This window comes from Eutrigla gurnardus (genome assembly GCF_963514095.1).
Source record: "Eutrigla gurnardus genome assembly, chromosome: 15".
NCBI classification, from domain to species: domain Eukaryota; kingdom Metazoa; phylum Chordata; class Actinopteri; order Perciformes; family Triglidae; genus Eutrigla; species Eutrigla gurnardus.
Window position 1 is genome coordinate 24,361,705 of NC_139938.1, and position 16,909 is coordinate 24,378,613.

At 42.1% G+C, this 16,909-nt stretch overlaps 2 protein-coding genes across 5 annotated transcripts in view; one reads left to right on the forward strand and one right to left on the reverse strand.

Moving 5' to 3' along the window:
* gabrb2b (gamma-aminobutyric acid type A receptor subunit beta2b) overlaps nucleotides 1–10,100 on the reverse strand; it is a 204,580-nt gene extending 194,480 nt beyond the window's left edge. The window contains exon 1 of the mRNA XM_084028045.1: nucleotides 10,096–10,100. The gene's annotated coding sequence lies outside the window, so the exon portion shown is untranslated. The remainder of the gene's footprint in view (nucleotides 1–10,095) is intronic.
* The window catches only part of gabrg2 (gamma-aminobutyric acid type A receptor subunit gamma2), a 42,335-nt gene extending 25,835 nt beyond the window's left edge, over nucleotides 1–16,500 (forward strand). Inside the window, exons 7-10 of one of the 4 annotated variants that reach the window (XM_084028051.1) lie at nucleotides 6,432–6,584; nucleotides 8,346–8,551; nucleotides 10,032–10,055; nucleotides 12,805–16,500. In XM_084028051.1, the coding sequence (XP_083884177.1) occupies nucleotides 6,432–6,584; nucleotides 8,346–8,551; nucleotides 10,032–10,055; nucleotides 12,805–13,086 (665 nt within the window). In that variant the 3' untranslated portion in view covers nucleotides 13,087–16,500. The remainder of the gene's footprint in view (nucleotides 1–6,431; nucleotides 6,585–8,345; nucleotides 8,552–10,031; nucleotides 10,056–12,804) is intronic. The other 3 variants (XM_084028052.1, XM_084028053.1, XM_084028054.1) reach the window with 3 other exon arrangements.
* The last annotated feature ends 409 nt before the right edge of the window (nucleotides 16,501–16,909 follow it).

Consider the following 16,909-nt stretch of genomic DNA (forward strand, 5'->3'; position numbering starts at 1 on the left):
CCTTGAAGCATTATGCATACTTTAAGATAGCTGCAATATGAAAGTGCTTGAACTGCAAGTGTTACGTATAGTAGCGAGTGTGAAGCTCTTAGAAAGTACACAGTATTTTATAGTGGAATAAGAGGGCTCATTTTGTCAGTAAGATGTTAAGAATAAGGGATTTGAGAGGTCTTACATTATAACAAAATCAACTCTAACAGCGCTGGTTTGGAGGCTAAACGTGTTCAAAGTCGATGACACTCTGTGGAGCAATTTTTCCGGGGCCAAGCCCTCAATAAATTGCAGCAAAGTTTTGCTTCTAGATACTCTTCTCACTCGGCTTATTGGCCCTGCGTAATATTCTGCAAGCCAAGGTTTCTAAGTAATTAGCTATATGAAATAAGTAAAGAGTTGTGGAACATCCTCGTATGTGGCTGGTTTAAAAGAGCAGACACCTCCGAATTGCAATAAAAGCACAGTGAGTTTCACATGAATCATAATGACGCTGTACAGCAGATCACATGACTTCTAGGGAAGCAGATAAAACGGCATAACTCTGCAGAATCTGTTATATTACATCCTTGCATGTTATGCAAATACATGTTACATATATTATAATGTATCAGAGGGCTGTGTCCAGTAAGACATTGGAAATGTATTACATTCAATGAAACTCTCCATGAATCCTGATAAGCAGATGCATTGTTAATATTTATGTTGGGATGATATATGTAGTTAAGCACAACGTGCACGTTTAAGTCTTACTGCAGCGAAAATATCTATTTCTTCCATGCAGTCTACACAGGATTTTTTTTTTTTTTTTTTTTTCAGGGAGTGCCGTTTTGGCAACGTTTTGTGATTACTGAGGTACTTAAAAGAAAATGTTACTTAGTCTGAGTATGCGCCGGCATAAATCAGTGGTGTAGTTTGGACGATTCCTTCAGCGTGTTGAATATCATTAATTAAAATAATAAAATGAGGGATCCGACACTCTAATCTGCAATAGCACTAAGCCAAGTGGGGACTGATTGTCTTGGTTTATACACTGATTGTCTGAGCTCATCCCATCTTCAGAAATAACAGGAATTACAATGCAAGTAAACCTTTGTAATGCAGCAATTGGTCTAATCCTAAACGGGAATAAATATTCCAGTGCAAAGTATATATTAACATAGAACTGAATAGATGGGCCCTGTTGTCACTGATTCCAGTTCTTTCTTTCATGATTTAACTTCCTAACATGACGGTGAGCTAGACAGCTTTTACTCATCAGAGGATATTCCTGATTACCCCGTTTCATGGAATCCCGCCACAACTTATCATATTAAATGTCCTGAAACGTCATATCATAACATGACAAAGTCTATATTCTGTTTGTGTGATTCTTAAAGGGGCCATGTGGGAATTTCTTTCCCAAGCATAATTTAGGATAAACTGCAACAACTGTGAACAAAATCATTATTCAGTTCTAAAACAAAAAATATGGCCCGCCCTGTGAAGATATCGCCGTGCATCTTCAATTAAAAACCAATCGCTGTTCCTGCATTTATGTTTTCCTGAAGGCTGAAAGCTAAAATGTAAAATGTGTGAAGTTGAATCACTGAAAACCACACATTTATACACTGTTGTATAAAGTTAAATATGTTGCTTTCAGACACAATCCCCTATTTCAATGCATCAAAAATCCCTTTGGACCAGGTGGAATGATTACATTATGTGTCACAATTACCCAGCCGACATGAATTCATGCATAACATTTGACATATTGGGACATCTGTCCATCCATCTGTTTTTTTAGGTTGTCCGATCCCCATAACAAGAGTCCCTACAGCTTTTATTCTTGTGACTCTTGTGTATCTTGTGTCATCTGTGCTTTTCTGCCTTACAGAAAGCATCACATTCTCCTCTCCTTGCTTTGTGCTTTTTTTAAACGCAGCTCCTCTTTCCTTTTTAAAAGCAGCACAGGAGAAACAAAGAAGTCTAGCCATCGGTGTCGTGACTTCAGTGAGTAAGTCCCGTCACCTGGCCAAAATAGTCGGAACAGAAAGTATGACCAAAATATAAAAAGAAATCTGAGGTGATATATCAAACACGGGGAGAAAGTGAGAGTGAGAGTTGAATTTTAAGAACTGGGAGCTTATGTAAGCGAGTGTGAATAGCATCTCTCCTCGGTGTGGGACTGTGAATAAGAACTAATGGAGCCATTTTTAGACGAGGTAAGCTGGAACGCGGATAACAGACTGAGAGAGAAGAGGCCTGCGAATGTGCCTGCCTTGTTTTTAATCACGATGCGATGGAAATAAACTCACTAATGGTGTTGTTCTCTTATTTCTGTCGAGTGGAGACGAGGACATTGGATAAGATGTTTGCCCATGGCCTGAAATAAGACGCAACACCAGAAACAGTATTTTTTTTAGATGGCTGGCCTGGAGGAGGGGGGGTCCTATGGTCTGTGTGATGAATATTTTTGGCAATTGGAATACGCACTTCTAAATCACAATTAAAACTCAGCCACAATGTGGCTGCTTTTAATCATGAGGCCAATCACGAGGCCATTTTAATCACGATGTTCTACCTCATCTGCATCCACACATCTCCTCAAATAATGGTACATGAAACGGTTTTGACAGATTCTTACTACCTCTCATAAATCCTATAAACAGCCCCGCTCTCAATAATTTCAGATCTATTAGTGTGTGTGAGCGCGGGATGATCGTCCGTCTCTGTCACATTCAACGTTAACAACAAGGCAATCAAAGTCGACGGACTCCTGTCTGCTGGTTAATCACGCTGCCGTGTCCCCGCAGTTACTCACCATGACAATGCCATGCCATTTATTTGTTGCCGTGATGTCATCTCCCCTCCCCCCCTGGGCTTGAATTATTTGCAGTCGTCCATTGAGGCAATGCAAGTAAATCACTGGTAGCAGCCCGCTAGTCATGTCACTGAATGTGGTGAGTTAACATCCTCCATAAGTAGCGTTGACCCCGGCAACCAGTCATGGCATCACCCTGGTTATTAGCAACGCTCCTGTGTTTTGTCACACACACACACACACACACACACACACGCACGCTCGTGCACAACAGCATCCGCTGTCACCTCGGATTTGGTTGACCCTTGACAGGAGAGGAGCTCAGTAAGACAGCTTGTCAGCAGCTCTGCAATGTGTCTGGCTCGTCTCCCTTCATTGGATGGCCAGCATGTGCCTCAGGTCTCCCCTGCCCATCCATATCCACGCCAATTTAAAGCCTGGCTGCCAGCAGAATGATATTCTCATGTGACAGTTTTTTTTCTCTCCCCCTCCCTTCTGGTCAGCAATTCTGAATAACCATGTTTCATTCCCACGAACTCCACTGTGGCTTTTCCACAATAATGCGCAGCCACATTTGGATCAACGTTGGATCTCGCAGCTTCAGTCCTCGCCCGTCAAATACAGAATGTTATACAGAACTTCTGTATTCATATAATGATAAAACAATCGTTTTATTTGTGTGTTTTTCCACCGTAGTAGACGGCTCATACACCACCACCCCTCCCCCTAACTCCACTGTTTGTCTTTAACAACAAAGCAACAGGATTGTGATGAATGATCATCCCCGCCACGTTTTTATTGCTTTTTCCAGATTACATCAGCTTGTAGTAAATTGCTTTAGCCGAAGAAATGTGTGATCCTAATAAAATACTTCAAACCGCGTCTTAATGCAAAACAATCAGTTTTGAGCTTGTCTGCATAGTTGATTTATTCTCTTTTTTCACACGCTCGTCATCAGCATTTTTCACTCATGAATTAGAAACAGAAAGCATCGGATTGAGTTGATAGTGATTTAATTATACTGAAGAGATGATGGGATTGGAGACATCTGAACTTTTTTCTTTTTTAGGAATTTTGATATCAAGGAAGCGGAGAAAATGACGTGACAGAGATGTGAACTCTGAGTGAGTTCTTGTTACTGGAGAAATTGAGGAGTTGATGATTATGAAAAGGCTTAGGATGGAAGGTGCCTGGAGGATCGCGGGTGTTGTCGGAAACATACGGAAAGGCTGCAAGAGTCTCTTTTGACAGCTTCTTTATATTCATTGTTGATCCAAAGGGTGTAAATTCAGCAGCCTTGAAAGACAGAGTTTTATATAGACTATCTGAAAAAAACGTGTGAACACGCCCTCAACTGCCGGCGTTGACAGATGGGGAGTCCTAGCTCGGGTTAGTTGGGTTAGGGCTCCCATTAGGTAGAAACGCAGCCGCGGCCTTATTAGAGATAAACATGAACTTTCATCCCACACATACAGGCGAGAACCCCCACCTTTTACACACAGGACATTAAAGGGAAATTTAAAATTCAGTCCGAGGCCTTAACGATCAGATTCAACTTCATAAACACTTGCGTTGGAATATTTCAAAAGGTGGAAGAATCCGATGAACATTTGACACTGTAAGAGTCACTGAAACAGGCAGTCAAATATAAATAAAACACTGGAAACCGTTCCACACAGCCCACTAATTGTGTTGGGACTATTCAACCGGAGCGCTGAACTGAATGCTCCCCGCGCAGTGATGTTGTGAAATCCCGGCCCGGACACTTAAACCGGCGAGGGAACTGGAAATGATTTTGTCTTGAGTGGAATCAGGAAGTCATTAACAAACTGATGTATTACAGAGTCGTAATGGCAGGGAGAGCTGATACAGATGCATCGGCCTGCCAGAAAGGAGGGCGCTGGTCGATAACGCCTCCTCCCAAAGTGTCTTCCTGGCAAGTGGCGCGTGCCTGTAATGAAGCGGATGAAGAGATGCATACGGCAGAAGGGGGTCCTACGCCGGCCCCACCTCGCCCCTGCGACGGCAATCCCATTATCATTAGGAGTCCTAGGAAATGTGAAGGAGGCTTTGTGCTGCTGACTGAGCTGGAATAAGTGTATTGACCGGCAGTTTCTCAGCTGTCAGGGGTCTCGGCTTCGGGGGCCCCTGGTAATGTAATGTTAATAAAAACAAAATAGCGATCTGTGGGACCCCTGAGAGCAGTGTCTGCCGCGCTCCTACAAACCGAGGAGGCGCGGCGTAATGTACCGCACACCTGCCTGCGTCAGCAGAAAACGCTGCGTGGCGATATGAGCAGGAACGCCGCCGAGGTTATTGCACTCGGTTTATTTAATGATGCTGTCGATGCCCGGGCGAACGGAGGTGTGCGGTGGGGGACTTCGACCTCGCGGCAGAGACTTCGGCTCCCTGTCCGGACCGCTATGTGGACTCGACTCGGGAGGGGGAGGGGGGGACGAGTCTTCACAGACGTGATAAACACTGACGGCCTCATCTCTCTCCCTGTCTGTCTCTCATTAGACACGCACACACACAGATGTCGGCTGTTTTTCAATAAACCGCAGTGTGTATTGTACGCATGAGAAAAATGATTAGCCAGCTGTTCCTTCCCCAGCTGCAGAGACTACTGTGGGTGTTTGAACACACACACACACACACACACACTCAGCCGAGAGAGAGAGAGTAGGTTTGTGCCCTGCGTGTTACCAGCCACAGCGAGAGGCCAGGGGAGGTTTCCGACACCGTTAACAGTCTGATGTTAATCAATTAGCAGACAACTGACTGAGCTGGAGGCCGGCAGTGAACTGCCATTAAGCCCAGGGAAACAGACAGACAGGTACATGTGTAGACCACTCAAGAGACAGTAATTATTGGCAAGCATTGCTGCATTGTCAAGCTGGCAGAAGTGCTAGTGTGTGTGGAGTGTGTGTATAATGAGTTTTTCCTCTACATGCTCATCTTTCGGTTTGGTTTTTCATACAACGTGTCCTCTTTGCGAGAGTGTTAGGAGCACATTGTGTGTGCAGTCGTGCTCAGCATGCATTTTCAAACAGGCGGGCCAGATGATCCATATTGTCAGGGTCAGGACTATCTGGGCTCGGCTAACCTCAACCTCTTAACACCTAACATCTGCCGGGGTCGGACAGGCCGAAACCCAGGGATGGCTCATCATCAGCTGGACGCTACTGTTCATGGTCCAGCTAACTACTGGCAGGAGATGAGGGTGTGTCTGTGTGTGGGTGTGTGTGGGTGTGTGTGTGTGTGTTGTGCGTATCGAAGCAAGCGAGTCTGGCTCCAGCTCTCTGAAACACCCCTGATTCATATTTAGATCTATAGGTGCCTTTTGGGCAAACTGTGGAGATTTGGGTTACGCAACATACACATTGATCAGCCCGTGACATAGCAGTTTATTTAATCCACGCTTGGTGTTTCTGTGTGAAGAGCCTATCATAGTAAGATAATGTGCTGAGGTTTTTCAGGATGGACTGTGAACGTCAATGCTCAGCAATGATCCAGAATAATCTCTTTGCATTTTTTCCGTTCAAGCGATAAAGTATCTTCTATCCCGCCGTTACTTTCGTCTCACATCCCGCATTTCTTAACTCTTTCTTTCCTCCTGTTCTCTTCATCTCTCCAGGAGACTACGTGGTGCTGACCGTCTTCTTCGACCTGAGCAGGAGAATGGGCTACTTCACCATTCAGACCTACATCCCATGCACCCTGATTGTCGTCCTGTCCTGGGTCTCCTTCTGGATCAACAAGGATGCAGTACCTGCCAGGACATCATTGGGTAAAAACAAGTTATTTCTACTGCAGTGGTTTTGCCGATTTGCTGCACAAATCAGGTAACAAAGAACATTACTTGGCAGAAATAATTTGAAAAAATACGAATGTATTTTCCATTTATTTTTAGACCTTGTATCCCTCTCTGTAGCCGCTCACGATGCCCAATGCTCCAGTTCATTTTATTATCAGTCCACCTAGTCCAAACACACACATGCTGCAGTTATACCAGAGAGGTTCATTAGCCATTCTGACCTTAATTACTCTCTGCTGCGAAACACATCAAGAACCCTGTGGTGGTCACACAGCACCTCAAACTGAAAAGCAGCCTGCGTATGCTTCCCCTTTCCTGCCGTTCTCTCCTTTTGTCTTCTCCTTCACCATCCTTCCTCCTCCTCCTCCTCCTCCTCCTCCTCCTCGTTCCCCCTCTGAGACAGGGCAGCTGCTTAGGAATCTAGTCCATCTTGATTAGAAGGGCCTTCCCTGGCACATACGCTTTCATGCATGCCTTAATGAGGCATTAATTATGCAATACAGCAGGGGAGCTGCAGAAATGCAGCCTCAGCACAGTAAGAATGCAGGTGGTAACTTCACCGAATGCAATGAGGGGACACGTGATGGAAAAAAGGGGGCAAAGGGTGAGGATTTCAAGGAAATTTGTCAGCTTTTGAACTTGCCCTTGGCGTCTGGTGGACATCCTCAGAAGTTCACTCTGGAGGCAGTTCCGTATATATTCCTTAGTCAGCTTTCCTTTTGGGCCCCGTAAGGCTCTAAATTCTGACCTCGAGTCAGTGTGATGTGATCATTAGCGAGCATAACTCAAAGTAAAACAATCCCTCTGGGAAGTAAACGCTCTATTCTATCTCACTATCATTACTTTGTCCATCAATCTCTCTAAAAATAGGTTGTTTTGTTTTCCTCCTGTTCGGGCGCCTTTGGGCTCCATTTGCAGACTAAATAACAACACTTTTAAGTCCCCTGCTAAAAATCGTGCCAAGAGTCGGATATCTTCATTTTCCTTTGGAAGATGATGCAGGAGGTGCAGGAAGCCAGGTGGTTATGAAGCGGATTAATGCAGATGACATCATTCTTAATCCTTCTGTGCCATGCAGAAATATATCAATCCACTCACAACAGTGCCGTGTTAATCTTGACTTGGACTTTCAATCGGCATTAACTTTAGACATAAATCATCTCCTATATACAACGCAAGGCCCTTTTTACGCATGTTAGCTGCTTGTTTGGGGGTTGTGATGCTGTACAGATGTTGTAACTGTATTTAGAACCACATTTCCTCATCATGCGCCGTCACTCTGGAGGCAGACGGGGCGGCTAAAAGCGGAGTGGGTTACCAGATGGTGGATAAAGGCATGTTGTATGTCAGATTGGTGGTCAATGGCAGCTAAACCGTAAACCTGTAAAGTATGTGGATAAAAGGGACAGTAAAACAGCTGCTCACTCTGGCCTCATGTGCGTCTAACTGCAAGAGCTTGCGATTAAATAGCCGGCATTAATCCCCTCTATTTATACGTATATCTATATATCTATATATCTATATGTCTATATGTCTATATGTCTAGATAGATAGATAGATAGATAGATAGATAGATAGATAGAACTATTTAGGAGAGAATATCCTGGCTAATGCAGTCCTTTCTTATTAATTCTGCTTCAGGCACCTGAATAAATATTCAAACCATCATGCACATCATTTTCAACATAATGATAGACTGAAGATCTTCCTCTGTCCTCTCCGATCTCTCACCAGGCATCACCACCGTGCTGACCATGACCACGCTGAGTACGATTGCTAGAAAATCCCTTCCGAAAGTGTCCTACGTGACTGCCATGGACCTGTTTGTGTCCGTCTGCTTCATCTTCGTCTTCGCCGCGCTTATAGAGTACGGCACGCTGCACTACTTTGTCAGCAACAGGAAGCCGAGCGCCAAAAAGGACAAGAAGAAGAAAAACCCGGTGAGCATCTCTCTAAAACGATTTCACAACGTAGCTACGATCAACTTTATTCCGATGTATGTACTAGATATGTGTCTTATATCTTGGCAGTGTTTACAGTTTTCTTATTTAGGTGAAATGTCAAGTTCTCCCTGCGCCCCCGCTGCCCCTCCCCCACTATATAGTACAGGGATTAAACCTTTGAAAAAGGGCTAAAGCCTGCATCCTAAGGGAGCATCTTCCCCGGGGGGCCAACACACAAATTACTCAATGAGCGAAGCACGCAGCTCGAACCGTTCACCTAATCCCCCACACATATCTGCTACCGTTTTAATTTAGACCAGCGTCACGTGACGGGAGACTTGGGGGTCATGTGACGTGACCCTTAAATCCCTCAAGTGATCATGGCAGTATGTTGAAGGCCATGATCTCTCACTATATATGTGCACTTACGGAGCCAAGAAGGTTTACCCTCGCCGGCGAGACTTGGCCTTTATCAGACTGAGTCGCCGGACGGTTCCAGAAACAAAGATTTTGCATTGAATTAATTCAAATCTTCTACTTGAATTGTACTTAGGAAAAAAAAGTATATTTTAATTCTTTTTTTATGACTAAACCAAGTTGCGATAAGGGGTTTTAAGGGATTATAGGTAGCTGGAATCATTTCTTTGTTTGCAGGGGGGAGGGGGGGTTGGATTTGAAAGATATTAAATCTTAAACCTCTGCAGTAAGTATGCTGTGCTTGGCTGAACAGGAGTATTGAACTGGAACTTTTGGGGGGAAAGTGGGGCGCTCTAGTTTCAGCCTCTCCAAGTGAGGTTCTGCACATGGTCTGACTGTCTCGTGGACGAATGAATGACTAATGAAGTGGAAGGTGTAATGCCAGTTTGCCATCCTCAGAGGGGCTTTTCTACATCCTCTGCATGACTTGCTAAGTTGCAGTGAGGAAGAAGCGTGCGAGAAAAGGGAGGTCTTTGACCGGAATTCCTTTTGATATTCATGAATTGTTAAAAGTGCGCGGAGAATAGGAAATCGAGGAAATATAAATAAAGAACTTCAGAAAGTTTCTCCTGCTACTTATGAGCTGTTATTTTTCTTGTGATGTTCTTAAAATGCAGAGGGATTTCCCACATTGGATGTCCTACTATCACTTTTTTAAATTTCTTCTAGATTACTGTATTGTTACATGGTATTTACTTAACCCCTCCTGTTTGACATGTGTAATATATGAACCTAAGGTATAAGAATCATGTGAGATACATGTATCCCACCATGCATCTCCCCTGTGTCTGTTCATAACATGTTTGTCTCTACAGTATATTGCTTCTATTTCCATTTTGAGTAAAACAGTAGAGTGATTTGTAAATTTCACACATTATCTAGTGTTTCTTTTTTCTTTTTACTGTTGTTTTTTTTTGTTCTCTGTTTACATGTCTTCTTTGTTTTTGTTTGTCACTCTCTTTGAATCCTACATATTCTTTGTTTCCCGTCTGGACAAAAGCTCCTCCGGCTCTTTTCCTCAAAGGTATATTGCCTGTGTCTGACTGCATGTGTCTGCTGCACTTTTGGCTCTCTGAGCCCCCCAGCACCTCACTGCTCTTTCTGTCCTGTTCCACAGCAGATATGCCTCTCTTTGTTCCCTCTTTATTGACCTGCATTCTTGCTGTACTCCTCATCAGTTACTAAATAGGTGTCAGAGATAACATTAAAATGGGGGGACGCTCTGCAGTGCACAGTGCGGAGGCAGCCAGCCAGACGTACTAATGCAGTTGTGAAAAATGTAAATAAGAATGTGTTCACGGGGTCCAGAGGAACGTAATAGTCCGGGCCCAGCGTGGACTCACCCTGGCTCCCTCTGTCCTGTTCCACTCTTGTTGTTGTCGTGACCACAGTGACCACCGCTGCAATAGCTTCCTGTTCTTTCCCTTCTCCTGCCAGTGAACCCTATACCTGTGTGTTTGCTGGGCTTCTCAACCTGACGCTTCCTACAGAGTCAGCAGAGCCTTAACAGACTGAAACAGACAACCCCTGCAGTGTGTTGAGTCTAATTAGAGCTGGAAGTCCATTCAGATGATTAACACATGCTAATCTCAAATCATGCAAAAAAAAGAAAAAAGCATCCAGGATGGGAAGGCGTGAGCAAAGATCTAAATTTAATCCCAGCAAACATGTCAAGACAAGATATTCTGCTTTTCCACATAGTGGTACATGTCAATACTTTACTGGGAGGAACATTTTTAAGGTCACACCAGTTTGGTTTCCAGCCTACACATGGGTCTAAATGTACTGCAGAAAAAAATCCACCTTTATTTTAGCAGGACCATCAAAAATGCAATGCTCTGGCAATGTTCCTGAATGTTTGTCTTCTCTGAGAGGTTGTCTACTTTCAGCCAGTTAAAGTTGCCTTTGTCGTTGTTTTTTTTATTTTATTGTATTTTGTATTTTTTTTTGCTAACACCGACGCAGCCCGGCTTGACCGAGGACATGCGGCAGGATGCTGTTAATGCTCCTCCTGCTTGAGCTTCCTCCAGTGCAACCGATCCCCTTTGAGAACCGAGTCATAACCCGTTCTGCTAATCCCCTCATTACCTCAACATGCTAAACTAACCCGTACGTCGTTTTGCTTGTGGTTATGTATAGTTTCCAAAGGGGCCGCTAGGTTTGTGAGCTAGTGCTGGGCAAGATGAGAAGTTAATCAAGTTTGTTTTATTAAGCTTGTTTAAGAATGCATGCTTAAATATCATTTGGTTTTCAATCTAAAACTGCAATGACTTATTTGACCTTGAACGCATGCCTATTGTAGATACATAAAAATGGAGCCAAAACATCTGTGAAAAAAGGATTTACTGCAACAGAACCGAATTGGATTAACACAGAGCATGAATACGTGCTGTAAAACATATTCAGAGTGCAGTCATTTATACATTATTGTTCCTTATGTTATGAATACAAAACATAAAAGAACAACATGAAAGGCACTTCTGCTACATTCTTACATATTGAACTTTGGAGTATGCTCGACTCGCTGTGTTTTTTGTAAAATGATGAGCTTGACACCCTGATTATCAGCAAGGTCGTGGAACCTCTGCCTGGGGGGGGGGGGGGTGTTAATCTGCCAAAACAGCCAGAGTTCCAAATTGTGCAAAGGTGGCACGGTATTTCAAGATAAAAGCTGATGAAAACAGACTGTTTGAATACTAATTGCCCTCCCTTTAAAATGGCAGGGCCACAGCGTCACTGATGTCCTATTTTAGGAATCTTCACAAATAAAAGGCCTGTGCCCTCCAGTGACGAGCAGAGTTTGAAAGGGAGGTTTATTTTAACCTGTTTAGTGACAGGAAGAGTGGGCTGCAGAGATATTGAGCTGCGTATCTGCCAGCACACGCTCTACCCCAAGCTTAGCTGTATGATGCATCATAAGTCAGTTACAACATATTTTATAAATGCATTACAGAGGTAAAAAAGAAGCTTACAACATCCATTCAGGTCCAAATGAGGACATTTTGTTGAGTCACTGGGCTTTGAAAAAACTGCTTAGAACAAATGTTGCACACTCATCTGTATGCTAGTGTTATCACTGCATTATTACGATATTCCGAACATTAATATAGCATCAAACTTCTCTGTGTTTTGTTTACACAGCCGGGTCGCTGGCGCCATTTAATGCATGCTCGTGTGTGTGAGCTATCCCATTGGTTTGTGTTTAGTGCAGATAACGCCGTCCCAACCGACCGCGTCGCCGTGGAAGCGTACGCGTTTAACACTGTTGGCTCAGTTCACACTGTTACCACTCTTAGCACCGTTAGCCGCAAACCGCTTGCTCAGCTGTTGCCATGCAGAGGCGAAAGATACTCTGAATTTTGAATTGACCTTTAAATGTTGTGCAATGAAAATGAGAAACGAGGGCATTGCCCAGCACTAGCTACGGGAGCTATACAGCTCCTAAAGTGAGCAATATTGAGTAAATATATGACACCAGCTATTCCCCCAGACCAAAAAGTGCGATTTGCATCATGGGTTCCACAGGGACGACCGACCCCGTGTCACTATGTGACTCACTAATTACAACTATAGGTGGTAATTATGGCTCAATTTGTATTTCCATGACATTGAAAGGGGCCCATTGTGCAAATTGAAGGTGCAAATTAAATCACGGAAGTGTGAGACAGAAAATGACAGCTCAGATTAGGTCCCCCCGGTGTGTCAGTGAGGTGCTCCATTACGGCACTCTGGCGGCTAACTCTGTCATTTTTGTCCTGTTCAAAAAAAAAAAGCAGACACCCACGGTAGACATCCGTCCACGCTCGGCAACGGCCATTCAGATGAACAACGCCACGCACATGCAGGAGCGGGACGAGGAGTACGGCTACGAGTGTCTGGACGGGAAGGACTGCACCAGCTTCTTCTGCTGTTTCGAGGACTGCCGCTCCGGAGCCTGGCGGCACGGCAGGTTGCACATCCGCGTCGCCAAGATAGACTCGTACGCACGCATCGGCTTCCCAACTGCATTTGGCCTCTTCAACCTGGTCTACTGGGTCTCTTATCTCTATCTCTAGGCCTGGCTGTGTTATCCAGCCTCATCATTACAGCTCATTACATTCTACATATGCTCTGTGCCAGCAAAGGGACATCTTGAAGGAGGGAGACCCACTGAAATACCCACTGATTTTGATTTAAAGCATTCACTTTACTTTGAATTTGAGTGATTTTATTTGATAACTTCGACAGACACTGCAAATGTTGTAGCATTACATTTAACTAGTACGGAGAGGTTTGTAGATGTGCCGTGATTACGTTGATTGTGTGAGCAATTAAGAGGTATCATCAGATTTTTTTTTCTTTTTTTTTTTCATGGTTTGATTTAAAACTTTTGTTTGGAATTTCCGGTCCATTTCGTCTCAATGGGATTTTTACAAATTGCTTTATTTTTTAGACAAATGCATTTGTTCCATAGAAAATAATTTAAATAAATAGCAATTCAGATCAAAGCAAACGGCTATCGGAACAATCTAAATGACATTAATTATGTCTCATTTCTTTTCCCATGCATTTTTCACTTAACATACTCAACACACAATCTGAAGCACTTTAATAGAGCTATGTTAGAATGTGATAATTTATCTTTTTATTTATTTAGCTTAAGTGTTGGCACAATTAACGATTGCATTTTTTTTTCACGTGTGGTCAGAGAGAGATGATGCTGTTTATGGACAATGCTCAGCTGTACAGACACTGTATATATTTTACTATTACATAGTGGTTTACATTTATTGCATGCACCTTTCCGGCCAAAAATCAACATCTTTTATGGTCTTCTATTGTTGGCTATGGAAAAATAAACAAAAAAATGAGCATTGTTGATTAGCATTCAAGATTTAATTATACTGTTTTCTAGGAAAATTGGAAAATGAAATGATAAAAATGTGCCCGGTTTATCCTTTTTAATCATCTTTGCATACAGGTAGGATGATCAGCCCAGCGTTTCGGGTCAGGCAACTGGTCTAATCATTTTCCTCACAGCTATTCGCTAACAGTAGAGATGACACTGACCTCCCATCCTCTCCTCTGTTTGCTGTTGAAAGTGTGCATTTACATAATGACACACCGCTGTCGTATTTTGGTCGTGAAAGCTTTTACAAGAGAAACTGTACTAAAACAAGTTAGGTTTCACCATAAAAACATTTAGTTTGTTGCCCTTTACATCAGCAGAGCGATAGCTGCTAGGGCAAAGCAAGCGGGTGAGTTTCAAAAAGTGGAATTCTCTCCACTTAATGTGAATGTCAATACAGACAGCTGTTGGGTATTTTGAAATCCCTGCAGTGGGACAGGGTTCAGTTTATGTGTCATTCTTCTAAGATGAGCAACAAAATAAATTGATATCTTATAAACTTAAGATAGTCTTTCAAGGTTAAATAACCAAAAGTATCTGCTTGTGTCAAGAAGAGATGTGTAAGCCTTATTATCAAGCATCTCACTTCCTGAATAAACGCACTGAAAATGTCAATTATTACATAGTCAAGAAATGGATTCACCGGCTGAGCAGAATTTCATATTTTTTTTGTATTTGTTTTGACATTTTTCTCTCATTTACAGTTAGCTTAGAACGCCACAATGTGAAGAAAGCAGAGCACACAGTGAGAGCATCCGAATTGTAAATGTTGTGTATGATAACATGTAATGCACATGAATTACAAACCCGTTACAGATTATACATTTTGATAGACGCCAGTATGCAACAAATGGACAGTGTTTCAGTATGATTTGTAAACTCACGAGCAAAGGGTGTAAATCACATTGTTTATGTACATAAATTATAAACGGAGGAAAACACTCCACCAGCTGAAGCTGGACCATGTAGAATACTATGGGGGTAATGGGGTATTTATTTATTTATTTATTCATTAATAGTATTTATTTATTTATTTTATGGAGCAAAAAAAAAAGTATTTTATGTTCATATAGCCCCTGAAAAGAAACACAGAATGTTGTCATTTATATCAAAGATACATTTTTTGTTTGATGTGTCAATGGAGCTTGAGCTTATTTATCTTGTGTTTTCTATGTTGTGATCGATGTACACTACTCTCACAAAGGCCTGTCATACTGTTATATCTGTTGAATTAGTGAGTTGCAACATTACCTGTTGTACAGCTTCTGAGTAGTAGACTTGATTATTTTCAGGGAGAAAAAAAAATGCATTAAATAGTTCCCAAGCCACCAGAAGAATATTTGCTTGTCTCAGTAACTCTTGATTATTTCCACCTTTTTCCACGTCCACAAGAGTTTTCATTGGTCTTGATATTTGCCATCTTATAATAAAGCATCAGTGACAATACTAACATGCATTTACCAGATTATCTCATATTTTCTGAATTCCTTTCCCTTTTGTATTTAGTGGTGGTCCTGTTGTATCCCGAAGCTGTCACTTCCGTCCTCAGTGTGCACATACTCTTTATCTCTCACATTATAGGGACGTGTGTCATTAACAATGTAGACTGGTCATTATCAGTGTTCTGTAGTTTAAAGAAGTGTGAAAGAGTGATTACATCTTGTGCCATGCTGACACACATTCGAAGGAGAATATGAAACTATAATATCATCTGTAAATCCACTTCTACTGCCTTGATGAAAAAAAATGACGTGCTAAAAGCAAGTGTTTTCTTGAAGGAAATGCTATGCAGCAAAAGCTGGTCACAACAATATTCCCTCAGCCATTTTTTTTGGTATGTTTTTTGTTGTTGTTGTTTTGAGTATGTTACAGATCCAAAAGCATGAGGGCAACCGTTGGAATGTAGACCGGATCAATGAAAACAAATCACTGTATCAGAAAGGAAGACATTTCTGATTTAGACTGAATCTGACTTATCAGACAACAGTGGTGCAAAAAAAAACATACTTTATGCTATTTCATTTTTCCTATTTATTATATTTTTGTGCACTCTACTATAAATGCAGAGCTATGAAGGTGTATGGGAGATGCGATTTATATTCAGTAGTGTGCATGTTGGATATGTTTTCAGAATTGGGACTAATTCAAGCACTGTTCATCCGGTCTCAGTCCTTTTACCTGCGTTGACATGGACTTTTATTACACTGTACGTGTACGCACACTTTAACTGTTTTTGTCAGAGTGATTTTATTATTATTATTATTTATTTTGGGACCCACAAATGAGACATTATGTGAGCAAATGTAGATATTTTCTATTATGTATTTGGCAAACTGCAGAAAACAAAACGTTACACACTGGAATAACAGAGCTCAAAGGAACAAAATGCATTCCATATGATCGTCCTGCATACATTATGTTAGTTGTTTGCCATCTATGTATATTTGAGTATTGTATAAAAAGGGGCACTGATCAATTCTGTTAGGGTCTGCATTATATACTATACATGTACTGGAAAAAATATCCTTTTCATAAGGGAATTGCACATAGCTGTGGAATTTTACAATAAAATGGTTGCATTAATCAGTGTGCATAGGTTCATTATTATCTATCACTGCATGCATGTTAGTAGATGTGGCAGTAATTTTTCCGTGGCATGCTGTGTTGTTACAGATACGTGACATTATGCACAAACAAGTCAAAATCATACTTGGTAAAAGTACCGTTTCCTGCAGTGAGTTTGTTTCCCTTCCAAAGTGTCACTGAGGAGTCATGAGATGATTCATGTGGCAGGGAAGAAGAACTTCTTCTTTTTAATATTGGATCATTTTACTGCGTGAGTTATTTAGGGTGGATCTTGAAAACATCTTATGGCCACCAGCTGGTATGAGGCCACAAATGATGGCACAGCTGGGTTTGGCTAACTGCTAACTGCTAACAGAACTATGTATAGCCTAAACATTGATGTGAGAGGTGTTAATAGAAGATAG